The sequence below is a fragment of the Phoca vitulina genome, unplaced genomic scaffold (assembly GCF_004348235.1).
Source record: "Phoca vitulina isolate PV1807 unplaced genomic scaffold, GSC_HSeal_1.0 scaffold34, whole genome shotgun sequence".
NCBI classification, from domain to species: domain Eukaryota; kingdom Metazoa; phylum Chordata; class Mammalia; order Carnivora; family Phocidae; genus Phoca; species Phoca vitulina.
The window spans coordinates 18,223,259-18,250,948 of NW_022589737.1; the positions used below are offsets into that span (position 1 = coordinate 18,223,259).

Genomic DNA, 27,690 nt, shown 5'->3' on the forward strand with positions numbered 1-27,690 from the left:
ATAAACACAGGGTACATATCTTTTCACTTTCTTTGGGTAAATATCCAGCAGTGGAATTACTGGATCACATGGTATTTCTATTTTTAGTTTTTTGAGGAACCTCCATACTGTTTTCCAGAGTGGCTCCACCAGTTTGCATTCCCACCAACAGTGCACAAAGGCTCCCTTTCCTCCACAACCTCACCAACACTTGTTAGTTCTTGTCTTTTTGATTTTAGCCATTCTGACAGGTGTGAGGTGATATCTCACTGTGGTTTTGATATGTATTACCCTGATGATCAGTGATGTTGAGCATCTTTTCATGTGTCTATTGTCTGTCCATCTGTTTTTCTTGTTTGGAAAAATGGCTATTTAGATCCTCTGCCCATTTTTCAGGTTTTTTCTTTTTTTTTTTCTTGATGTGGAATTTTATCAATTCTTTATATATTTTGAATATTAACCCCTTATTGGCTCTATCATTTGTAAATATCTTCAGTAGGCTGCCTTTTTGTTGATGGTTTCCTTTGCTGTACAGCTTTTTATTTTGATGAAGCCCCAATAGTTTATTTTTGCTTTTGTTTCCATTGCCTGAGGAGACATACCCATAAATATGTTGCTAAGGCTGACATCCCAAGAGATTATGGCCTATGTTTTCTTTTAGGAGTTTTATGGTTTCATGTCTCACATTTACATCTTTAATCCATTTAAGTTAATTTTGCATATCCTGTGAGAAAGTGGTCCAGTTTTCCCAACACCCTTTATTGAAGAGACCGTCTTTTCCCCATAAGTTCTTTTTGCCTTTGTCATAGATTAATTGACCATATAAGTATGGGATTATTTCTGGGCTCTCTACCCTGTTCCATGTCTGCTACTTTTCTATCTCAAACATCTTCTTCATCCATCATTTCAAGCCAAATATAGTCTGTTCTACAACAAATGTTTTACGATCAGTAAATAGGAAAACAAATACAGAATAATATGGAGGTTTTCCTGGTTCACAATCAAGGAGAGCCATAATACTGGGAGCAGAAAAACTCCTTGGCCATTTGAGCTCAACTTTTAGAGAAGTAAAAATGAGCACCGGTATTTGGGGCTCCTTTACCATAATGTAGTCCTTCTCCTCATCTGGATGTTTAGATTGGTCTCAATTTTTCACTTTTGCAGACCTCCTCTAATCCTTATACAGTAATCTTTGTGAATCTGTGCTTTGTGAACTATGCCTACAGGATGAATTTCTAGAAGTGGACTGGTAGATAGGAACAGCAAACTTTAGAACAAAGACCAAGCTCTGGTCACTGACAGCGTCTAAGTAGCACTCACGTCCCAGTGCTTGCCATTTCAGACACAGGGTTTCTCAGGGATGAACAGTCTATTATGTCAGTTCCCATCCTAAAGTGAGATTCAAAGAGCCTTTGGCCCCAAGTACGTAAGGCCGCGAAGAACTGGAGTAGGAAGTGAAGAACAAAGGTATGGAAAGAGACTGACCACGGAGCATGGCTTTCAAAATGAGCTGGAGAAAACAACAACCTTCCTGGCCCCAGATGCACTCACTGTCTTTACCATCCGTGAATCTGAACGATGCAGGACGTTCTAAAATGCTTTCTCCTACTGATAAGTAAAAATAAAGCTGGCGTCTTAACTGCTTACCAAAGTCCAAAACGCTTGACTTTTAGAAAACAGGCATTTGATGTCTTACAGCCGCACAGCCCTTCAGAATTCACGCCCACTACCAACCATCCTGAGGCCTCTGAACCATCACTGAGGTGAGCAGGGGCGTCCTTGCCCTTGTTGTACACCTAAGGGAACGGGCTCCAAGAGGGCAGGCTTGCCGAACGGATACAGCTGAGCAGAGGCAGAACCAGCGTCTGAGCACAGCTCCTGCCAGCCTGTGAACACAGGGGGAGGGACTAACTGGTTTTCTCTAACTGGTCTCCGAAGTTTCGCAGCGCCTCCTTCCGGCGCCAGGTCCTTCACGTTGCCACACTAAGCTGGAAAATGTAAATCAGTAGATCAACGCAAGGCCCAAGAGCTGCCATTTCCCGTCCCTCCCCCGCCTTTACCTCAGTTTCCATAGTGGGTGATGGCTAGTCCCTACCTGGTGATTTAAAATAATGGGGATAGGAAGGCATATGAAGATGGGGTCAGTCTTCAACTGTTCCACTCTCCTCAAATGAAGTTTAAGAGAAGAGGTGGTCCTATCTGTGTGTGCGCTCTCCGCTCCACTCAGCGGGGTCCTGTTGTACTGGCTCATGACGACGGACAACAAAGCATTCAGAAATGTTTGATAGCCATCTTATGTCTATCATAATAAAAGGAGAGGGCTTTTATTTGGTATCTTTAAAATTTAATTTTTCTAATTATCTTTACTGAAGTATCAACCTACAGTGGACGGAAATTAAAATAACTAGTCCTCTGGCAGAAGTCCTTTGAGATTTGCTGTATTAGTATGTGAGCCTTCAGAATCACCTACGGCTCCTCGTGGGAGTAGAGCTGTACAGACGGGCTTAGGATAATTAGCTAAGGCAACTTCTGTGGGCCACCATGGAAAGATTTATACAGATTTATAATTGAGATTCAGACCAATTTTTTAAAAATTTCCATGGAAAGAAAGATGCAGTATCTTGATCAAGAGGACAAAAAAGCAAACAAACACAAAGATGTTATGGTATTTGAGGGCTTACAAGCTCCATTTTTCTTTTAAAAGAAAAAGGGAGAAATACAGAAACCTTTTAAAGTTACTTCACAGTCATCTTATGAATGATTAAAAGGGTCTCTTAAAAATTGAAAGCCTTTCTCATCAGGAAAACACTAACTTATGTATTATAGTGGTTCCAAAAGACCCCATATCAACCTAAGTCTCTTATGGAGGGAAGTTCCTTGGGCACATTTTGGGATTGGGGACTAGTTCCAGGAAGTTGAAACATGTTATTTGTAAAACGTAATCAATTCACTGATCCATCAGTATTTTCCCCTCAGGAAAGAACGCCGATGGAGTAAAGACAAGCCTTTCACTGGAAGAGGAGTCCAGAGCTCTTGGGGGGAGGCAGGGGCAGGTGGGGCGAGGTGTAAGCACATCTGGTCCGAATGGACAGAGATCATTCACGGGGAGGAAGAGACCAAAAGGGGACCCGAGGAAGCCCCAGAGATACATTCTGCCCTCAGGCCTTCAGCTGGCACCTTCTAGGAAGCTCTCAAACAGCTCTGACCTGTTTCGGTCAGACCCGGGCATACATAAGACAGTGAGATACTTGATTTGCTGAGACAAGTGCCCACGTTGGCAGCTCTAGGAGGAGGGGCTCCCCCTGCAGGCGCGTCCTCTGTTCCACTGGCTTACGGGGTGAGTGCACTCCTGTAGGAATGCTGACTCACGAGTGTTCAAACATTCTTACGCAATCTTTTTAACAAATAGTGGAATGAGACACGTTGATTAAAGGTTCTTAAGAGTTCAGAGAATATCTGGAATTTTTAACCATATGCTTTATTTGATGTCAACATCAGGAATATTTAAAAAAGTTGAATTCAAACCCATAAATTAGTAACATTTCAACTGCATAAAAAAAGTTGTTTTGCATCTCCCCATACTACATACCCTGTAACTGTACATAAGCATCTGCATTTCAAAGCACTTGGCACTTATAAAGTGAAAGGTTTCAAAATGCTAGGTAAACATTTGCTAATTTTTTTTTTTTTTTAAACAATACTTCTTTGGAAAATTTCTCTTCCTTGTGCTTATAGTTCATCATCTCAAGTCAGTTTCTGGAAACTTCTCTGGAAAAAAATAATCTAGAAGCTGTTCTGGAAACAAAACTCATAGTAGGCAAGGGCTAAGTGCAGACATAAGCAGCTCCATTTTATAAACAAAGTTTCGACCTTCCATTTTATTCCACTGAACTTCTTTGAATGGTCCGCGAAGATGATTCCATTTGCTATCTTGTAAAACATCACTTTTTGGAAGATCTTTACACTGGTTACGGGGAAACTGAACCATGATCTTGCTGCCACTTTCAGGGCCATTACGAACTGTGGAGCAAAACCAAAATATTAATAGTCAATTTCCAAACTAGAAAACAAGGGTCCCACAACTTTCATTCTACCATGAATACAAAAACCTTGTCTACCAACTTGAAATCTCTTGTTTAAAAGTGCTTGTCATCAGGTCTCAACCGATACCAAAAGACTGAGATTATTCCCTGCATATTCTCAGACCACAATGCTTTAAAACTGGAACTCAATCACAAGAAAAAATCTGGCAGAAATTCAAACACTTGGAAGCTAAAGACCACTCTGCTCAAGAATGTTTGGGTCAACCAGGAAATCAAAGAAGAACTTAAACAATTCATGGAAATCAATGAGAACGAAAACACATCGGTCCAAAACCTATGGGATACTGCAAAGGCGGTCCTAAGGGGGAAATACATAGCCATCCAAGCCTCACTCAAAAAAATAGAAAAATCCCGAATTCACCAACTAACTCTACACCTTAAAGAACTAGAGAAAAAGCAATAAACGACGCCTAAGCCACGCATTAGAAGAGAAATAATTAAAATTAGAGCAGAAATCAATGAATTAGAAACCAGAAACACAGTAGATGAGATCAACGAAACTAGAAGTTGGTTCTTTGAAAGAATTAATTAAGATCGATAAACCACTGGCCAGACTTATCTAAAAGAAAAGAGAAAGGACCCAAATTAATAAAATTATGAATGAAAGGGGAGAGATCACGACTAACACCAAGGAAATAGAAACAATTATTAGAAATTATTAACAACTATATGCCAATAAACTGAGCAATCTGGATGAAATGGAGGCCTTCCTGGAAACCTATAAGCTGCCAAGACTGAAACAGGAAGAAATTAACCTGAATAGGCCAATAACCAGTAACGAGATTGAAGCAGTGATCAAAAACCTCCCAAAAAACAAGAGTCCAGGGCCTGATGGATTCCCTGGGGAATTCTACCAAACATTCAAAGAAGAAATAATACCTATTCTACTGAAGCTGTTTCAAAAATAGAAACAGAAGGAAAACTTCCAAACTCATTCTATGAGGCCAGCATTACCTTAATCCCCAAACCAGGCAAAGACCCCATCAAAAAGGAGAATTTCAGACCGATATCCCTGATGAATATGGATTCCAAAATCCTCAACAAAATCCTAGCTAATAGGATCCAACAATACATTAAAAGGATCATCCACCACGACCGAGTGGGATTTATCCCCAGGATGCAAGGGTGGTTCAACATTCGCCAATCAATCAATGTGATAGAACACATTAATAAGAGAAGGGAGAACCATATGGTCCTCTCAATTGATGCAGAAAAAGCATTTGACAAAATACAACATCCTTTCCTGATTAAAACTCTTCAGAGTATAGGGATAGAGGGAACATTCCTCAAGTTCATAAAATCCATCTATGAAAAACCCACAGTGAATATCATCCTCAATGGGGAAAAGCTGAGAGCCTTTCCCTTAAGATCAGGAACACGTCAAGGGTGCCCACTCTCACCACTGTTGTTCAACATAGTACTAGAAGTCCTAGCAACAGCAATCAGACAACAAAAAGAAATAAAAGGTATTCAAATTGGCAAAGAAGAAGTCAAACTCTCTCTTTTCGCAGACGACATGATACTTTATGTGGAAAACCCAAAAGACTCCACCCCCAAATTACTAGAACTCATCCAGCAATTCAGTAATGTGGTAGGATACAAAATCAATGCACAGAAATCAGTTGCTTTCTTATACACTAACAACGCAACTGTAGAAAGAGAAATTAGGGAAACGATTCCATTTACAATAGCACCAAAAACCGTAAGATACCTTGGAATAAACCTAACCAAAGAGGTAAATGATCTATACTCTAGGAACTACAAAACACTCATGAAAGAAATTGAAGAAGACACAAAAAGATGGAAAAATATTCCATGCTCATGGATCAGAAGAATAAACATTGTTAAAATGTCTATGCTGCCCAGAGCCATCTATACCTTCAATGCCATCCCAATCAAAATTCCAATGACATTTTTCAAAGTGCTGGAACAAACAATCCTAAAATTTGTATGGAATCAGAAAAGACCCCAAATCGCCAAGGAAATGTTGAAAAAGAAAAACAAAGCTGGGGGCATCACGTTGCCTGATTTCAAGCTATATTACAAAGCTGTGATCACCAAGACAGCATGGTACTGGCACAAAAACAGACATATAGACCAATGGAACAGAATAGAGAACCCAGATATGGACCCTCAACTCCATGGTCATATAATCTTTGACAAAGCAGGAAAAAACATGCAATGGAAAAAAGACAGTCTCTTCAATAAATGGTGCTGGGAAAATTGGACAGCCACCTGCAGAAGAATGAAACTCGACCATTCTCTAACACCACTCACAAAGATAAACTCAAAGTGGATGAAAGACCTCAATGTGAGACAGGAATCCATCAAAATCCTAGAGGAGAACATAGGCAGTAACCTCTTTGACATCGCCCACAGCAACTTCTTTCAAGATACATCTCCAAAACCTAGTGAAACAAAAGCAAAAATGAACTTTTGGGACTTCATCAAGATAAAAAGCTTCTGCACAGCAAAGGAAACAGTCAACAAAACAAAGAGGCAACCCACAGAATGGGAGAAGATATTTGCAAATGACACTACAGATAAAGAGCTGGTATCCAAGATCTATAAAGAACTTCTCAAACTCAACACCCAAAAAACAAATAAGCCAAAAAGTGGGCAGAAGATATGAAAAGACACTTCTCTGAAGAAGACATACAAATGGCTAACAGACACATGAAAAAGTGTTCATCATCATTAGCCATCAGGGAAATCCAAATCAAAACCACATTGAGATACCACCTTACACCAGTTAGAATGGCAAAAATGGACAGGGAAAGAAACAACAAATGTTGGAGAGGTTGTGGAGAAAGGGGAACCCTCTTAAACTGTTGGTGGGAATGCAAGTTCGTACAGCCACTTTGGAAAACAGTGTGGAGGTGCCTCAAAAATTTAAAAATAGAGCTACCCTATGACCCAGCAATTGCACTACTGGGTATTTACCCCAAAGACACAGATGTAGTGAAAAGAAGGGCTATATGCACCCCAATGTTCATAGCAGCAATGTCCGCAATAGCCAAACTGTGGAAAGAGCCGAGATGCCCTGCAACAGATGAATGGATAAAGAAGATGTGGTCCATATATACAATGGAATATTACTCAGCCATCAGAAAGGATGAATACCCAACTTTTACATCAAATGGATGGGACTGGGGGAGATTATGCTAAGTGAAATAAGTCAAGCAGAGAAAGTCAATTATCATATGGTTTCACTTATTTGTGGAACATAAGTTATAGCATGGAGGACATTAGGAGAAGGAAGGGAAAAATGGGGGGGGTGGAATTGGAGGGAGAGATGAACCATGAGAGACTATGGACTCTGAGAAACAAACAGGGTTTTAGAGGGTAGCGGGGAGGGGGGATTGGTTAGCCCGGTGATGGGTATTAAGGAGGGCACGTTCTGCATGGAGCACTGGGTGTTATACGAAAACAATGGATCGTGGATCACCACATCAAAAACCAATGATGTATGGTGACTAACATAACATAATAAAATTTTAAAAAATAATAAAAAAAAAATAAAAGTGCTTGTCACTTTTAATATGCTAACCGCCCTCCCCCCAAAACCCAAAAAGCTTGCTTATTTACATGGTATAAATATTCATGAATTACTGTTTGTACCATAAAAATGCGGCAAGATGAATTCTGGCTTAGGAAAGTCAAATGTCCTATCTATTTTCAGAAAACCAATTTATTTTTTTCTAAATAACATTTGATACACACCTAATATATAATGAAACTCAAACATTTGGAATCAGGACTGGGAGAGACGAAGACAAGATTATTCTGAATTAAGAACTTCAGGTTTTAATGAGGCTTCATCACTCAGCAAAGAAGAAATGGGCATTTTAAAACTCTTATCAGTAAAGACCTAGCAATGACCAAGCCTGCAGATTCACAAGCTATGATTCTGTGGGGAAAATTTTCTAATTATGCTTTCAAATATTTAGAGCAGGTATTAGAAAAGACCACACTAAAGCCTTAAGTTTTCATTTTCAACTAGGTATCATTTTCAACTAGATAATACGTGTGTTTATTAAAGTGCCCTAGTCAGAATGGGTGCTTAAAAATCACCTCTCCTCTCTGCTCCATCCCTTTACATCTTTGGGATCGGATGTGACTCTGGCCTGTTTGAGCAGTACTTTTTCCAAAAGCATTTATCCTCAAAGGTTCTGAACTGCAGGGAACAATGATGAAAGAAGTTTTCAGAGCTCTTAGGAAAATGTGTCACCAAACAAAACCTTTTTTATGATCGCTAGAAAGAATTAATAATCTGTTGCTCTGAGTAAGAGCCGTGATCAGATAAACGTTCAGTGTACCTCCTCTATGAACTCACTGCAGAGAGAAATGACCGAAGCACGTCGGACTAGTAGAGGTGAGCACTGAGGCCAAACCCCGGAGATCTCCTCCCATTCGGGGTAGCGGCCCGTACCTGATATAGCATAGTCGCCGCTCGGGGAGGCCACGGTGATGGCGGACGCGTTGCCAATGCTCTCTATGGGCCCAAGTCCCACATGATTACTGAAGCTGAGCACCTGCCAGCCCATGACCTTGGCGAGCTGCTGAACTGCATGCACCTGATGCTGTGACATCTGTAAATGAAAAAGGCAACTTTACACATAATCGCCATGGAGATTTACTTTGCAGTAAACCTGACATCATGATTGTAAACTTTCCTTGGGGTGTTCACTGCCTCGCACAGGAATCCTCCTCTGTGACTACTGGCGGGAGGATCCCACCTTCCACTGCAGAGGCTAAAATAGCCTGAGACTCGTCTTCCCTGTCCACTGGGCTGGAGCACAGCAACAGGACCTAAACTTGGCCAAGTGGAGACTCCCACCTAGATCACCAGATGTGGAGCAACATCCAAAGTAGCAGGGGGTGGATATCTTCCAAATCCACTCGCCATCCTACTCGGCCCAGGGAGGATCACCCAGATGGTTCCATCATCTGGCTCTGGGTGGGGTTCAGATAACGGGAGCCACCCACGTAATGGGAGCCAGAAGGATGGCGAGGAGGAAAGTAAGGTCGGGGCATTTATTCGCCCGGTACGCTCCCCTGTGAGGTTGTATCCTGTGACAGAAGGCAACTGGTTTTCTCCAAGTGGCCTGTTCCACAGGACTCTCTCCTTCAGGGTACCCATAAGCCCTCCCCTTATCTCTCTGGCCTAGGACTGGTGACCACTAAGCTCCCCAGGCCTGGTTACCTGGTTATTACTAGCACTAGGTTACCATGCTCCCTGGTGTTCTCCAACACCCACACTTTTTTTTTTTTTTTTTTTAATTTTATTTATTTATTTGACAGAGAGAGACACAGCAAGAGAGGGAACACAAGCAGGGGGAGTGGGAGAGGGAGAAGCAGGCTTCCTGCTGAGCAGGGAGCCCAATGCGGGGCTCGATCCCAGGACCCTGGGATCATGACCTGAGCCGAAGGCAGATGCTTAGCGACTGAGCCACCCAGGTGCCCCCAACACCCACACTTTTGTAAATCCTTAGTAAAATGACTGAGTGTGCCACCTACTTCCTATTAAGATCCGGACTGATATACTGGGGAGTGCATTCTGCCACTAGTGAGAAAGGCAGGAGCATCAGGGTCTGCAAGCCTTCCCATCGATTCCCACCAGCCTTCCAATATATTTCTATGTATGCTTAAGGTAACCAAAGTCATTTTAGATGTAATCAACCAAGAGCTGCCATACCTCACAAACGCATTTTATTTACTTGGCACCAAAGAAGCAAGTCAGTATAAAAGATTATTGCTTCTAGGATGGAGAGCATCAGTATTTTTTTAAAAAAATTTTATGTGAAAGATAAATCTGTATTTTGTGAAAGGCATATTAGCATTTCTAAACCTATTCTTTCTCCCACAACTCCGTTTTTTATTGGATCATAACTCCATGAAGAACACAGGAAAAATACTGTTCTTAATTTTATAGAACAAGAAAGAGAGGTCCAGAAATTTGTCCAGTGTCACAAAGTGGAACTGGAACGTTTAGAACCCAGCACTTTCCATGCTGTCCCATAATATTGAAGAACTCTTTTTTAGGGCTTAAGTAGAATATTCCACTATTACGGTTTTCTATCGGATCTCCCCTTCCCTGGTTTTCTGGGGTTAATATTTCTTTACTTTTATGTGGTCCCAAAGGGGTTGTAAACCTTGACAAACATGAGAAATAAAAAGTTTGTAATCCCAGAGCTGGTCCTTCATCTTATTTTTTTTTTTAAGATTTTATTTATTTATTTGAGAGAGAGAATGAGAGAGAGAGAGAGCATGAGGGGAGGAGGGTCAGAGGGAGAAGCAGACTCCCTGCCGAGCAAGGAGCCTGATGTGGGACTCAATGGATCATGACCTGAGCCGAAGGCAGTTGCTTAACCAACTGAGCCACCCAGGCGCCCCTGGTCCTTCATCTTAAACACAAACTAACTGGAAATAAATCTAGGACAGTTTATCAACATTTTCAGTTAACCCGTAAGTTGTAAAATGTGCACTAGAAATTAAATAAATGGCAGAAAAAACTGGCTTTCTTTTTATAACTTAATATACTGGAACTACTTCTTACTCACTTTGTTCTTTAAGCAGTTACTAGAGGAAGAGGCTCAGGACTTGACATCTGCAACACTTACCTGGGACAGAAGGAAATCCTGGAGCTCCTGCTCCTGATGGGACAGTGTAATCACTCTTCCATCTCTGTGTACAACTCGGATCTGCTCAACTCCGATATTCAACTGCAGCTGGATGGACCTTTATAGACACATATACTAAAAATCAGAAATGTTCAAAATTACCTTATACAGTGCCGCAAACATTAAACCTTAACATCAAAGAAACAGAAAATACCAATTTGGATAACCTGTGCTAACACCCACAGGGAAGAGGGGTTTTCTTGGGTTCAACCTAACCATCAGACTCCCACCCGACTCCCCCAGGCCATACTGAGCACCAGTCTGCTCAGAAGGCTGCACGCGAGGAAGCACAGCTTTGCAGCCAACCACCGCAATCCACTGCTCCTCTTCTCGGGCAGTCCTTCTGCGGGGAGTCTGCTTCTCCCTCTGCCTCTGCTCCCCCCTCCCCTGGCTCATGCTCTCTCAGTCTCGCTCTCAACTGGAAAGGAAAGGGAAAGGAAAGGAAATGCTTGCTCCTGGGAAGTTCTGAGAGAATTACTTTCAACTTTAAGTAGCATAAGTTGACCCCAGCTATAAAGGATGAGGAAAGGGGGGGTCTTCTACCACTTCCTTTCCCTCCTGATGCTATCAAGGCTACGTTTATCACTAACTCTTCTTCACCGAAGTTTACAACCCCTGGGTCCTGTAACCATAACCTCACATTTGTTTGGTCTTAGTTCTAAATGTGAATAACTTAATGCTGATATATTTTTTTTTCCACTCCTTTGTGCTCACTCTTTCTCTTAACATTTTATTATGGACATTTTTAAACACAAACACAAGTATATAGTACTATAGATTCTGTATATATAGTAATATATATAAGAATATTATCATGAAAGTCAATGGCACCATCACACAGCCGTAACAGTTAAAATACATGCCAAACTTGTTTTATCTTACTCAACAGCTACTCTCCCACCACACCCCAAGTCACCCCAATTATTTTCTTGTTTCTTTAGGTATGGGGCAGAAAACCATGATCAACCTTCACCTCACCATCTTTCCCTGGAAGCTGCAAGACTGATTTCCATTGCATATTCTTTTATCTTCTATATTCAATCTTTTAAATCATGCTCATTGACTATTTTTTGCTTTTAAAAAAGTGAATTAAAGCCTTGATATTAAAAAAGAGCAATTTAAGGATATTATACTCCCCTACACCTGAGAGTGGTGATTTTGCTCCTAGTGTGTTTTGCTCACTGGAGAGACCACTGTGGCTAGTTAGGTCTGCCTGAAATAAGCAACTAAAGTTTGAAAAATAACAGGCACTCATGGACCTTGATAAATGTTTGCTAGGGGCTCACTCACACTGACCTGGGGAAGGGCACTCGACTATATCCTGCCAGTTGTCAAATTTCAACGAGGCTCAAATGGAGGCCAAAAATGCCTTTCATGGCTACTTGCTAATTTTATTAACTTCGTTTATTCCCTCCAGTTTTATTGAGATATAACTGACATATATCATCGATTAGTTTAAGGTGTACAGCATAATGATTTGGTAAGTGTATATATTGTGAAATGATCATCACAGTATGTCCAGTTAATACCCATCACCTCACATGCTACCCATTTTTCTTCCTGTGATAAGAACTTTTAAGATCTACTCTCTTAGCTACTTTCAAATATACAACACAGTATTATTAACTGTAGTCACCATGCTGTACATTGCATCCCAGAACTTGTATGTTATAACTGGAAGTTTGTACCTTTGGAACACCTTTACCCATTTTGCCCCTCCTACCTATCCCCTCCCCCACCACCTCTGGCAACCACCAATTTGTTCTCTGTATATTAGCTTGTGATTTGTGGATGTAAATCAGGAAGAATGCTTCTCTGTGAACAGTGGGGTCAGAATTCATTTCACCCTCTTGATGGACAGAGCTCTCAGCCCCATTTTAAGGGCATAATCATGAACTGGATTCGACTAAGTTTAGCCCCATGCCATGAGAGAGCTACAAAACTTAGGCTGTTTCAGGCACAATATGGAGAGTATAGGCTCTAATACAAATGGCCCAGACTCACCACCACAGCCTCCAGGCAGCAACTGAAGCAGATCAGTCTGAGGTAGGGTAGCCTCTCCCTCAATGAGGAGGTTCATTTTTTTTTTTTTCACCACAACTCAAACACGTCACATTCACCTAACGGAGACTATTTCAGACCTTCTTACCTCTCATCCTCACACTCTACAGTTGATGTCATTTACCTGAATGTTATGCCACTGTAGCAAATAAAATCCAAAAATCTCTATGTAGTCACTCAACAAACATCAACACATAAAAAGCAACTTAACATTTTAAATGAATAACTTATTTTTGATACTTACTTGCATATCTGTTCATAACCTTGTGATGTGATTAAAACCTTCACACTAGATTCATAAACATCATTAATATTTGACCAGTGAGCCTGTATCTGAGGGTCCTCAATGCGACTTGCTAAGCTGTCAATGGTCGCAGCAGTTCTTTTAAAGAAAAGAAGTCGACATTTTTTAGAAAGTCATCATATAAAAGAGTAAGATTATAAATCACTTATCAACGTTATGGCTATGTGAAAATGAGAGGACTACTTTTTGGAAGGACCACATTTGAAAAGCAGACTTTTCTTAAAAAGGGTCAGATGAGGTGACAAGAGCCTCCTCAGGCCACCCGGCGTGCGGGTGCCCGGCGCCCCACTATGACACACGCTCATGCACAGGCTTATTGCCTCTGAACTCCCATTTGTTTTCTCAGGAAAGCTTGTCGGGACACAAGGAAGAAGGGTACTTTCCGGGTACAAACCTCAGCACTGAAAAGAATATAAATCACTCACAGATGGCAGTCCTTGGTCCCCAGTAACACGGGACACGCCCACAGCTGAGACCCATTACTGTCACGGAATGACAACCATTTTCCTGAGAAGCCAAAGAGACTTTCTGCACAACGAAAACTTTACACGCTAAGAAAGATAAATATGATATGTACACATGAGAGAGGATTCAAGTCCTCATTATGCACCAAAACTGGAATAAGTGCTTTCATGAGTGCTATCGTTTCATCTCATTAACAACCCTGTCAAATACATACCATTATTACCCCTACTTTTCAGTCTAGCAATGCTTAGTAATTTGCCTAAGGCTACCCACCCGTGAGCTGGGGCACAAAACTGGTAGCCTACCAGAGCCAAAAACCTGGGAGTGTAACCCTAGAGCCAGGAATCCTTCCTTTTTATACACACTAATCAACAGCCACTACCCAGAAAAAGCATAAATCATGAAAGTTAACCAAACTATTGGAGGTCCTCGGTTTCCAATTCTCTGATTCTAGCACTTGATTGGGAAGAGAAGGAAAAGGCCAGAAGAAATGCAAACAGCCACTGAGGACAAGGAGCATTTACATAAACGGGCTTGGGATTTGCGCTTTTACTGCATCTGCTCTGGTACTGGTTTCTTTCAACCCCTTAACTTTTCCTTTTCCCCGTGACTTGTTTCCTTGACAGCGCTTCAGAAATTCCTACAGCAGACAGATATGTATAGGAGAGCGCTCATCTTAGTATTAGGTTTCAACAAACTGGAATAAAAACTATCTGGCAATTGAGAATTGATAAAAGAAATCAGGGAATATTCACATAATGGGATATTACACAGCTATTAAAGTATCTCTGAAAAACATCTAGTGAAAGATGAAAAAAATTTACAATATTAAGTGAAGGCAGGACATAAAATTTTATAAATCCAGATTTTTTTTTTTTTTAAAGATACACCCTGGCACACATACATCAAAACACACGAGCATGTTAATAGTTGGTCTTGCTGTGTACGCTATTTATACAGATGAGGCTGATACACTGGAACATTATTTTCATAACTGGGGAAAACGGGAACATTTTACAAGCTTTGCTGCTTCCAAGACTGTAACTAATACTCTGAAATGTATAATGGTTCTAAAAATAGCTACTTCCATGCCCCTGACTTTTGGTTAAAGGTTTCTATAATTGAAATGCACAAGTGAAAGTAACAATAGTAACCTACCATATTTGATTATTTATAAGGAACTTCTGCATACATTATTTAATTTGATCCTAAGACCAGACTCCTGTATCCCTAATTGACAGAGAAATAGGTGGAGGGCCAAAGACATGGAAACCGAAGTTAGTTAGCAGGTGACTGAGCCCTGGCTTAGACACATTTTTTTCCCCAAATGCATCATGCTCTCTTCACTAACATGTCTTCCTAATTCATTTTACTAAAAGCTGCAGACGTAAGTTTCCACTCAAAGACTACAAACTAATGTGCCATTAAGACCATGACTTGCGTTAGCAGGAAAAAATGAAAATCAAAAATAAACTATCACCCAGAGCAGAGTGAGCCCACACTTGAAAATTCTGAAAGAAGTACAAACAGCCCTCTTCACCAAGGACCAAAAATAAAATACAAGAGCACCTCTAGCACTTGAAAAAGATACACTGAGGTCCAATCATGCTAAGTTCTTTTGTAAATAATGTGTACAGAAGCGAGCTGAGCATGAGCTGAGCATGAGCTTCGGAGCTACACAGACCTGGGCGTACTGCCTGATTGTGCTACTCTTCAGCTGTCTAACTTTGAGCGAGCTACACTTCTCTAGGCTTCAACCTTCCCATCAGTGAAAACGGGCGCACACCACCTACGCCAGAGAAGAAGAGCTAGATAAGTCAACATATGGGAAAGTGCCTTCTAAAGTCTTAAAAAGTGGATCAGCCAAAAAATACGGAAAACTTCAAGAAAAGATTAAAATCAGTTAAGGAACAAGTTTCTGGTGGATGAGTCACTGAAGAAGGTGAGGAGTTCTAGGGCACATTCCTAGTGAGGTGTCTTTCAAAACTGTAGCCAGTGTTAGAAACCATCTGGAAGGTGACATGGGCCCTGGAGCTAAGTCTTCCCCAAACCTGACAGGACCATCCCCAGCTGTAAACGCTCACCCTGCAGCCATCCTGGGAAAGAAGGTTAGCACACGCCAAAACTAATGTGTACGAGGTCACTAATAAAGGGTTTTCTTTTCCAAGAAAACCAGTTACTTTGTTCATCCTTACCTGCTCCTCAGGAAAATATGCTTTGCTTGTTTAATTATTTTCTCCAGAAGCCCTTCACTGGATTGTAGTGAACTGATTTCATTCTTATCGAAAGCTTGAGGACCTGAAAGTCTCATTCTCTTGTGACCAAAAGGTGCACTTGCTGGATGAGGCATCATGATGGAACTCAAGGTCTGTTTATGAAACTGTAACAAAAACAGCCATTTTTTATTAATTTTTTTATTGAAGTATAATTGACTTATATTGGTTTAAGGCACACAACATCATGATTTGATGTTTGTATATATGGTAAAATGATTCATCCCAAGTCTAACTAACATCTGTCACCATAAAGTTACAAATTAAAAAAAAAAATTATTTTCAAAAACAACTAATACTTACATATTAAAAACAGGGGAGGCTGGAATACATACTTCTATTAAGTTTCTCAGGGGATTCTTTTGAAATTAGCCTGAACTGTGAACCAGCACTCTGGAAACACAGTTCTAGACAACCTGTAAGCAGAATATGTCCTGAAATAACTTGATTATCCTGTTTACAGGCTCTGGCAAGACATCTTCCCCATCACACAATCAGAATCACTCTTCCCTCTGCACCCTGCATGCTTTTCTTACGTGCCTGTATATAACTTCCGGTATATTTCTACCACTATAAGCTATGCTTGGGAACAGAGACTGATAATCCTGATGACCTGTGTATTCTCCCAGCACAGAGCAAAGATCTTTCACATCACAGACACTGAATGTCACAGAGAGGAGCTCGTACACATTCACTGCACTGGATATGCTTACTACAATGCAAGAAGAAACATTTCACTCATTACCTCTCTAATTAGTAGATGCAAATTATGCTCTAAGACATAAAGATGGTCCTCCGGACTTTGCTTCTCAGTAGCAGATTTTTGGGATTTCTTATCATTTGAGGAATGGCATAAAGAAATCAATAACTGCAAGCCTATTTATAAAAAGAAGTAGAACAGATGCAAATCACCTAAGACATGGACAAGCACAACTGTCTTCCTAAAGTATAATCAGAGCCCATTCTCAAAAGATCCATTCTAAACCTGAAGATCAGGCTTCATGATTAACATTTTCAGACCAAAATGACTACTGATGAGTATAACAAACTATTACTTATTTTAACAATTCAAATTGACCTTAAGATGTGGTTAAAGACAGGTGAACAGAAGCTGTATATTAACTAATTAGTTTCTTCTTGCCTTTTAAAGAAAGCAAAACAAAACACAACACCATTTTTGAGAAAAACAAAAAAACACAGAGCTGGTATCTGGTCTTACTGATGAGAAGACAGATACTCTTCCTTGCTGCCATGAAAACCAGGATGGAATTTTTCACTTCTAAAAACCCATTCCTTTGACAAGACCCAAGAAGATGCATCTCAGAATTTACATAAAAAACAAGAGCACAGCTAACTACAGACTGATCTCCAAGGCAGGTCTGACTGCTCTAGAGTAATATAATTAAAATCCCAATTTCCACAAATTTAGGAGTATTATGGGTATTCAATAACTGCTAACATCTCATTTAGACAGTAAGATAGGGTCCCTGAAAAATCTTCCACAAATGGTGTTAGCACAGACACCTCAAAGCTACGGCTGCCAAGTAACAGCACTGCTAGTACAAATGTTTAATATATACTGTTTAAAATCCAGCACTTACACTACTTAGGACACAGGATGGAATTAGCAATGTGGTTTGCCCTGCATGCTTTATGAGCTACCATTATGGATAGCAGGCTACCTCTTTGCTCTTACTGTTCCAACACAGCCAAATATGTAGTTAACCCCTCTGTTCTGTTCCCCAAACCACAAAGTCCTGTTTATACACTCGAAAGGGTTGGCTGCTCTTACTTGGAAAGGGCTGAGAGATAATCTGGTTTTTCACCACAATGTGAGGGATCTGTGACTTAATTTGAACAGCTTCCCGAGAGAGCTGTGCAAAAATTTCTTTACACAAGAGAACGTTTTGTGCTGCTTCTAATTTCGTCTGCCAATGTGGGGAACCTGAAAGACAGGGGACATATGTATATATCAATTATCTAACTATATTATGTATGAATTCGCTTAAATGACGATCTGGATACATATAACGGAAGTTCAGAAAACATTATAATTAGAGCATATCCTTTCCAAAATACAAAAATTTTCCTTTCTTTTACACAGAGAAAACTGGTGAAAAAGTTCAATCTTAAAAAAAAAGACTGCACAGCTATTCACTAATGGTTACTGAACAGATTATAAATAATAAATTTCCAATTGTTCTTACTCCAAAGTACCTATTTTCGTCTCTACATTTATCATCAGTTTATTTGGGAATGTAAGCTCAGACAGAACGAGAAGTTGGAGGGCAGAACATAACTACACCTGGTTTGGATTTGGGCAAAGGTCGTTTGAAGAGGTTGACTGTGCCCAGATCACCTATGTCTGGAGCCTGTTTCTGAATTGAAACCTATGGGACAATAAAAACATGAAAAGGTGTTAGCAAATTAACTTCTGGGCTAAGTAATAAGAAATTACTTAAAGTACTTGACAAATACCTTGATATAGGCAGACCCCTCTAAATCGCTAGGAATTTGAACATCAAGGGGACAGTAATCTTCAGGTATCTTCTTATCCAGATCAATATCTGTATTCTTTATTACTTCAAATGTACCATGATGGGGAAAGAGAGATCCTAATGGGGTATTAAAAATAGGAAAATAAGAACAGTTAACACATTAATTTAACATACATTAAGTATATAATATTTCACTGAATCATAAATTAAACTCCCATCCAAAATGTGCTTTGGGGGGAATGGGGTAAGGGTAGTAAGCAAAGGGAAGAAAGGAAGCAGGAAAAAAAGTTATTTACCTTTAAAAAAAAAAAAGACTCCTTGATCTAATGGTATCATTATACTATGAACTCCATGGGCCATCAAACTGTTTTATTCCAATGGAATTTGGCTGATAAATTTGATGAAATGGATGTACTTCTAGAAAGTACTTCCTCAGATTTAAGCCTGAGAGATGAAACACTTCTGGAGATAAGTTTCTATAATAAGGCTGCAACTGAAGTGTTCTGACTTCAGCCAGAAGAACAAAAGGATACCACCTTTTTTTCAACCAGTTCCTAGATTTTTATGTGATAACCTTTTATGTAGTTCAGAAATCTGAGTAAGTTGTTCTGGGTTGCTGAATTATGTGAGGAGTAGGTGGTTATATGTACCTGCTGTTTTGTAACACAGGAAGATGTTCAAGATCTTGCAATTAAAAACAGAACGTAGGGGCACCTGGGTGGCTCAGTTGATTAAGTGTCTGCCTTCAGCTCAGGTCATGATCTCAGGGTCCTGGAATCAAGCCACGCATCAGGCTCCCTGCTCAGAGGGAAGGCTGCTTCTCCCTCTTCCCACCCCCCGTCTCTGCTCATGCTCTCTGTCTCTCTCTCTCAAATAAATAAATAAAATCTTTAAAAAAAAAAAAAAAAAAAACAGTTAAAAATAAAACTACCCTATGATCCAGCAATTGCACTACTAGGTATTTACCCAAAGGATACAAAAATACAGATCTGAAGGGGTGCATTCACCCTGATGTTTATGGCAGCATTATGAACAACAGCCAAACTATGGAAAGAGCCCAAATGTCCTTCAACTGATGAATGGATAAAGAAGGGGTGTGTGTGTGTGTGTGTGTGTGTGTAATAGAATATTATTCAGCTATCAAAAAGAATGAAATCTTGCCATTTGTAACGACGTGGATGGAACTAGAGTGCATTATGCTAAGCAAAATAAGCTCGTCAGAGAAAGACAAATACCACAGGATTTCACTCATGTGAAATTTAAGAAACAAAACAGATGAACATATAGGACAGGGGGAAAAAAGAGAGAGAAATAAACCATAAGAGACTCTTAATGATAGAGGGCTGATGAGGGAGGTGGGTGAGGGATGGGCTAGGTAAGTGATGGGTATTGAGGGCACTTGTTTTTTTGTTTGTTTTAAAAAGCATCTTTAATGAGATATAATTGTTGTACCAAGAGCCATGCATATTTAACATGTGCAATTTGATGAGTTTGGAAATATGCAAACATTCATATTACCACCAGCACAGTCAAGGTAACAGACATATCCAACACCTCCAAAGTTTCCTTGTGTCCTTTTGTGAGTTAATTTTTGTTTTTGTTTTGTGGTAAGAACATTTAACCTAAGATCTACCCTCTTAACAAATTCTGAAGTGCATCACGCTATACTGTTAACTATAAGCACTGTGCTGTATAGCAGATCTCTAGAACTTGTTCATCTTGCTTAACTGAAACCTACAGCCACCAAACATCTCCCCATTTCCCCTTGTCCACAGTTGAGGGCACTTGTTATGATGAGCGAGCACTGGATGTTATATGTAAGTGATGAATCACTGAATCCTACTCCTGAAACCAATATTGCACTGTATGTTAACTAACTAGAATTAAATAAAAATTTGGAAAAGAAAAAATCAGTATAAAAATAAGTATGTAAATATGGGGCGTCTGGGTGGCTCAGTCAGTTAAGTGTCTGCCTTCAGCTCACATCATGATCTCAGGGTCCTGGGATCGAGTCCTACACCTGGCTCCCTGCTCAGTGGGGAGTCTGCTTCTCCCTCTCTCTCTCTGACCCTCCTCCCGGCTCATGCTCTCTCTCGCTATCTCAAATAAATAAAATTAAATAAATAAATAAACTTTCTGCTAAATGTACCTAAAAGTACCTATGTAAATAATTTAGATTCAATTATGTAAATATATTTATATAAGGTAACAATAAAAGTAATTTTAGCTTATCAGGTTTATGGGTACAGAAATTAAAGAGAAGCAATATATTACAGACTATGTAACATTACAGTCAATCCTGTATAGTTTTTTGACAAACGACAATCTAAAAGCAGTTTTTAACAGTGATCTATACCTGCACTTCTGTAGCTCAGATCTCCAAGAATCTTATCCCCAACTTTTCTGAGTTTCCAGTGTTGCCGTAATCTCAAAAGCTCAGAGTTGAAGTCTCTTTGCAGCTTATTTTCTTGGTTTTCAGTAACTGACTTGGTCAGTCTTTCTGCCCCCTTCAACAGGATCTGTGCTGCTCCAGCGAGTGACTTCTTTTTCGATATCAACTGCAGTGTCTGTGGATTCTATCAAAAACAGTAGTGTAGTTCTGTATTTTTAAACGATTTCAACATTCTCTTAATAATAAAATTCAAGAGAAAATTGAGAAATTAAGGAAAAGCAGGTAACACTGTTTTTTGAAAAGTAACCTTAACCTATTTCTCTGGTCAACTCCAATAAACTTATGTTAAACCACAAACACCACACTGGACTACAAATCAGAACCTACCCCAACTCTGCCCAGCTTAGATGAGGTTCCCCTCTCACATTGTGCGCATGCCCACCCCCACCCATGTGTACACCCTTTGTGGCGCTCATTATACTTCTGATGAAAGTCTGTAATCCCTGCTTGAAGGTCATCCACATGATGGTTAAACCTACTATGTCCACAGACCCTAGAACAATGACTGGCACATAATACTTGATTTCTGGAATAAATAAATGACCCCAACGAGTCCAGCTGTAAAATTATCTTATATTACGGCAAGCTAGTAATGTGCCTTTGGAAAAAAGACTGAAGCACACAGCATTAAAATTAATGCACTTCACCACAGGCTGACTTTTGGAAAACTGATGAGAAATCATAATCTATATATTATATAAACATAGATAAATATCCATAATCCCCACCAATCTGTGTACTCTAGTCACCAGATACACTTCTAAAAAGACAAATTTAATACAAGAAAGTCTTCTGACTGCATGAGTCAAAATCACCAAGTCTCATAAAATGTCACAATAATCTTCTGACCGTATCAGGGGACCTAATTCTAAGTTTTTGGAGAGCTCAGGAAATTCCTGGAGACTCGTGGGTGGGCAGAGCACAGGAAGGTGGCAAAGGCTGTGGGCTAGGAATAAGGTGCTAGAGTTCTCATCTTGGCGGTCTAACTACTGGTTTTACTGCATCTGAACATATCACACAACTCTCTGGGCCTCAGTTTTCTCTCCGTAAAACGAAGAGAACCGGACTGAATGGTCTCTAAGAAGTCTTCCAGCACAGTGTTTCTAGATTCTGAAACTATTACCACATGAGTAATTATATTCAATTAACTTCACTTACAAAAGGGTAAAAACAACCGTTACTTCCTCTCCTTGCCACTAACTTGGTCATGGACCTGATGCTCATTTTCCTCAAGAACCTCCTAAGTGGCCTCCCTGGTCTCAGGCTTTTCATTCACCAATTCATCCTTCTGTTGTCTCTCTTTCATCTTCTAATGTTCAAAAACTAAACATGCTCTTCATCAAACTGCAACAATTTTACCTAGCTTTCAGTAGATTCCATAATTTGGCCCAATTTTTCTAACCAGGCCCTAAAAAGAGGTTGAAGGGGAAAACGGAGACTTCAAGAAAAATCACTTGTTGAAGGACCCAGGGCTGGTGAAGGCAGAGGCAGGATTTGAACCCAGGTCGGTCTGACTCCAAAGCCATATTTACCATCACGTTTTTGTGTAACACACTACAGATCAATGATCCAGGCTGTAAGAATTTGTTAAGATCTGGGAAACTTTAGGGGCACCTGGGTGGCTCAGTCGGTTGGGCAGCTGACTCTTAGTTTTGCCTCAGGTCGTGATCTCAGGGTAATGAGATCAAGCCCCATGACAGGCTCCATGCTCAGCATGGGAGTCTGCTTGTCCCTCTCCCTCTGCTCCTCCCCTAGCTCCTGCTCTCAATCTCTCTAAAATAGATAAATAAATCTTAAAAAAAAAAAAAAGATCTGGGATACTTTAAAGTATTACATTACTAATGAAACTTAACTCTTCTGAGGGTCACAGGGCCATTAATAAAATAATAAATAAAGGAGATGCTGTTTTATGCCTTTGCTTTGAACCGGTTAGTCTTTAAATCTTTGTCTGGACTTAATTTTGCATGAAAGGAAAAGGAGACAGTAGGCACACAGCCTGAGAAGTGATCCTGGGACTTAATAAAATGGTACCATTACTCAACTGAAGCCCACACATACCTGTTTTGGAGGAAGTGCATCCTGAGAGACCGGATCAAGAGTCATAAATTTTTTATCCCTAACAATACTGAGGACATCATAGAGAACACACATCTCTGTCAGGGCACTTCTCAAATTGTTCCTCACTGAGTCCCAAGGCCAAAGGGAAGGTTGAAATTTTACCAACCCTAAAAAAAAAAAGAAAAAAAGAAATTCACAGGTATTAGTTATACTGACTAGAAGACAAATCTCGTTTAGATGTTACAAGTACTAAAAGAAGAAACAATGACTTTTTATTTCAAATCATTTCCTGTTTTATCCCATTCCGTCCACCCTTTCTTGAATCTCTGTAAATATTTAAGTTAGCATTCCTACAATGGCAAAACAAATATGGTATCTAATTTCCACAGCTTAAATCTAGCATTCCAACATTATAGGTAGGCATTTCAGTATTTTTTTAAATTTATGCAAAACACCTTTTTCTTCCAGCTTTTAAAACTTGAATAATTGGAACTTCCAAAATAAAGTACAAAAATAAAAATGACCTATAACAGCAGCATTCAGATATTAAACAATGTTAACATGCCTTCCAACCTCTTAAATCATTTTGTTAATTTTCACCAATACATGCTCACTGTATAGAGTTCAAATAGAGTCACAGAGTAAAAAAGTAAAGGTTTTCCTTTATTCCCCACCCCCAATTTTCTCCTCTTAATATATGTTTTTCAATGCATTTACATACATTTACTTCTGTTCTTCTATTACTTGCTTTTTTCTCCAATTATTATATCCTAGACATACTTCCATGCCAGCACATATAGATCTATTTCATTCTTTAACACTGTGTGACATTCTGGAGCATGTACGTACAGTAGGTTTAACCATTCCTACTTAATGGACAGCTACATTGGTTTCACTAACGCTAGTACTGGTAAACATGTTGAACACACATCTGTGTACGTGTGTAACTTTTTCTGTAGGTTAAATTCCTAGCTGTCATTTAATGGGTCAAAGGAAATGCACATTTAATACTTTTGACACATATTGAACAGCTAAACTGTCTTCCAAAAAGGTTTTACCAATTCACATTCCCAACACGGGTATTAAGTCTTTTAAGTTGCTGCCAACGTTATGCACGAGAAGAGTGTTTTAATGATGTTTTAATTTGCCTCTTCCTACTAGTAAGATCTGAAGTCTTTTTCAGTGAGCTGTTTATACCTTCAGGCTATTTTTCCAGTGATTCGTCTTTTTTCCCCCCAGTTTGCAGGGAATCTTTGAACATCAGGGATTGCAACCACTGTGTCCTATATGCTGCCAATACTTTTCCCAGTCTCTCATTATTTTCTTACTTTATTCGTGGCATCTTTTTCCATTATTGTTTTAAAATTTTATGTAATTAATCTCTCTCTCTGGCTTTATAATTTCTGTGTTTCCTATCTTGCTTAAGGTCTCTTCTGCTCCCAGAGTTCTATATTTATAACTTCCTTCCAATCTTTATTTTATTCTCTTCATTGGCATTTCAATCCTTGTGGAAGTAATCCGAAGTGTGAAGTACGAGACAGTATTTATTTTTTATTCCCAAATGTACCCCCCACTGTCCTAACACCACTGTCTCAAAAATCCATCTTTAAATTCCTATTTACACAGGGTCTGTTGCACATACCCAAATCAAGAATTGTATTTTTTATCCCTGCCAATATTGAGAATCCAAAACCCACTCATACTTTTTCTACTATTCTTTCCTAACTAGTCTCCCTCCTTTCAGTTTTGTTTTCCCTGTAACCCACTTGCTACATAGGATCCTGAGTAATCTTTTTAACATACAAACACCTGTCTACTTAAAATCCTCCCAAAAGCTATCAGTTGTTCTTCTAATAAAACCCAAATGCTTATCTTGGCCTACTGGCTCGGCATGATTTGGCCCCCGCCCACCTCTTAGACCTTACCTCATAGTCAGGTCAATACAGACCTCCCTCTTTTCAGCAGGTGTTATTAGCATCATCCCCATTGCACAGGGAAGCAAAGTAACTCGGACAGTAAGTGGCACAGCAGCGATATGAACCGCAGGCCTCTTAACCAAATGTGCCACATTACAGACTTCATCAGTGACAGTGTCTCAAGTGCTCCAACTCAAGAAACCGTGCAGAAGGATAAGGAGTATTAAGAGGCAGGCAGCGCCCTAAATTGTCCAGCTGTGAAAAGACCCCAGTGAGCACGATCACTCTTCCGCACGGGCGTTTTCAAAGTTCGCCCACGCACCGCATCTCGCCCAGCGCGGGAGAGCCGGAGTGGCAATACCCGGGCGGGTACGGGGGCCCTCAGACCGGCCGTCGGACTCGAGCGGCACACACGGGCCTTACCTTCCTCATCGTCCTGGTCCGCGCTGGACCCGGCGCCTGCCCAGTCCTGCGCGTCGCCCTCGGCCCCCGCCGCCTCCTCCTCCTCGGAGCCCGAACCCTGGCTGAAGTCGATCCGCTGGGCCAGGCGCGCCAGGTTCTGCGACATGGACAGCGGCTGCAGGTACGTCTCAGTGCCATCCAGGCCCACCTCCTGGACCTGCTTCTCGCAGGCGGACTCGATGCTGATCCGCACAGCGCGCACTCCAGACATGCTGGCGCCGTCGGGGGGCGTCGGGAGGATACCCCGCGCAAGCCAAAACCCGAGGTGGGAAGCAGAGGCGCCTCCGAGGAGAGCCCGCAAGCCGGGAACCGCGGTGGCTCCGCTCACCTCGGAAAACCAAACCCTGCTGTGGGGCGGGACACAAAGCCGAGGGCCAAGCGACTTTCCCAGAATGCACTGCAGTTCCCTGCCCCGGCTCGGAGTCTCCCGGAACCCAACTGGCAGGCGCCGGCGCTCCGTCCTTCCGGGGGAGCGCTTCCGGTTTTCCTAGCGCTGCGTTGGGAAAAACTTCCTGGTCTGTAGGAGGCGTGGCCAGCAGCGAGAGGGAGGAAGAGGGGGAGGGATCCGGTGCCGAGGGCGTGGATTGGCTGGTCCGTGGTGTCCGTCTGCATTTTAAAGTGTTAACTTGCTTGTGGTGGTGGAGTATGGAAAGCTCAAGACGGCGAAGAGAAGTAGGGAAAAGGAAGTGAATGGGTCCCTGGGTCTTAGCAATGAGAGGCCTTCTGACAATGCTGAGATTTGAGGGTGTACACCTAAAGAAACATGTCTGCAGAGTTATAAGGACGTAATTTGAGGAAAAACATAAATCGTGCTTATTATTACTGCATAATTAGCCTGTTTTCCTGTTAGTTGTAACCTCCTGGACAGCGACTATCTCCAGGAAGCATAATAGAAACTGTCACGTAATATGAGCTTAATTTTCATTTCATGCCTCAGTAACTAAGAATAAGTAAATACTTTAAAAGATTAAGAAGCAATAGTGTAACTTCAGTCTGAGTCCCCAAGAGTATGTCATTAGTATTAATTCCACAGAGGATAGATTATTTTATATTACAAAACTCTAAGGAATTATGTATATATCATTTTTTTTAAAGATTTATTTATTTATTTGAGAAGGGGAGAGAGAGAGAGAGCATGAGCTGGGTGGAGCAGCAGAGGGAGATGGAGAAGCAGACTCCCTGCTGAGCAGGGAGCCTGATGCGGGGCTGAATTACAGGACCTTGAAATCATGACCTGAGCCAAAGGCAGACCCTTAACCGGCTGAGCCACCCAGGCACCCATTTATCATTGATGAGGGATAGAAGCAGAAAAATGTTTACCATCAGCCCAAAAGGCTGACCTATATAGCCTGCATAGCTTTGATAAGGATCAAACAGGTGCTGGCTCCTACATTCTTTTTTTTTCTTACTCTATTCTTTTTTTTTAAATTTTATTTTATTATGTTATGTAAATCACCATACATTGCATCATTCGTTTTTGAGGTAGTATTCCATGATTCATTGTTTGTGTATAACACCCAGAGCTCCATTCAATACGTGCCCTCTTTAATACCCATCACCGGGCTAACCCATTCCCCCACCCCTCCTACATTTTTTTTTAAAGATTTTATTTATTTATTTGACAGAAAGAGACACAGCGAGAGAGGGAACACAAGCAGGGGGACTGGGAGAGGGAGAAGCAGGCTTCCCGCCAAGTGGGAGCCTGATGCGGGGCTCGATCCCAGGACCCTGGGATCATGACCTGAGCTGAAGGCAGACACCCAACGACTGAGCCACCCAGGCGCCCCCCCCCCCACATTCTTAGAGGGTCTCATTGACTGCCTTTACATCTCACCCATAGTTAATATGGAGCTGATTGATAAGCACCAGAGAAATCTTGCAAACGTAGTTTTACAAGTAGAAATTTGAAGAAGACATTTATGATCTAATACTCCCACATGTCCCCTCCCCCTTGAGCACTAAGTTTAGAACCACCAGCTTCACACAGAAGTGCAGCTCCTGCCCACAGGTCCTGTCCCCGTGCTATAAAAAAAGCACCTTTTTGCAGAGAAAATGTCTCAAGAGTTTTTTTCTTTCTTTCTTTTTCTTTCTTTCTTTTCTTTTTTTCTTTCTTTCTTTGAGAGAGACAGAGAGTGTGGGGGGGAGGGGCAGAGAACGAGAGAGAGAGAGAGGGAGAGAATCTTAAGCAGACTCCATGCTTAGTAAGGAGCCCGAGGTAGGGCTCTCATGACCCTGAGTTCATGACATGAGCCAAAATCAAGAATCAGACGCTTAACTGACTGAGTCACCCAGGTGCCCCTCAAGACTTCTTTTCTGATCATTTGTGGCCCCACATCAGTCATGAGTCTTTTCAAGTTTTATACTGACCAAGATAGTATTTAAGTTTTTGAATTACTTTCCTAAGGTATTTAGGAAAATAGGATTGTGCTGGTGTCA

The 27,690-nt window shown here is 40.8% G+C and overlaps 1 protein-coding gene across 1 annotated transcript; it reads right to left on the bottom strand.

Moving 5' to 3' along the window:
- Positions 1 to 771: 771 nt before the first annotated feature.
- MED17 (mediator complex subunit 17) lies at positions 772 to 25,716 on the bottom strand. Its single transcript, XM_032426335.1, has 12 exons — positions 25,216 to 25,716; positions 22,877 to 23,043; positions 20,723 to 20,942; positions 18,347 to 18,483; positions 18,174 to 18,258; positions 17,661 to 17,813; positions 16,614 to 16,744; positions 15,791 to 15,975; positions 13,071 to 13,208; positions 10,706 to 10,823; positions 8,515 to 8,674; positions 772 to 3,999 (listed from the first exon to the last, which is right to left on the bottom strand). The coding sequence occupies exons 1-12, from the start codon at positions 25,463 to 25,465 to the stop codon at positions 3,788 to 3,790; spliced, it is 1,956 nt and encodes a 651-aa protein (XP_032282226.1). The 5' UTR covers positions 25,466 to 25,716; the 3' UTR covers positions 772 to 3,787.
- Positions 25,717 to 27,690: the final 1,974 nt, after the last annotated feature.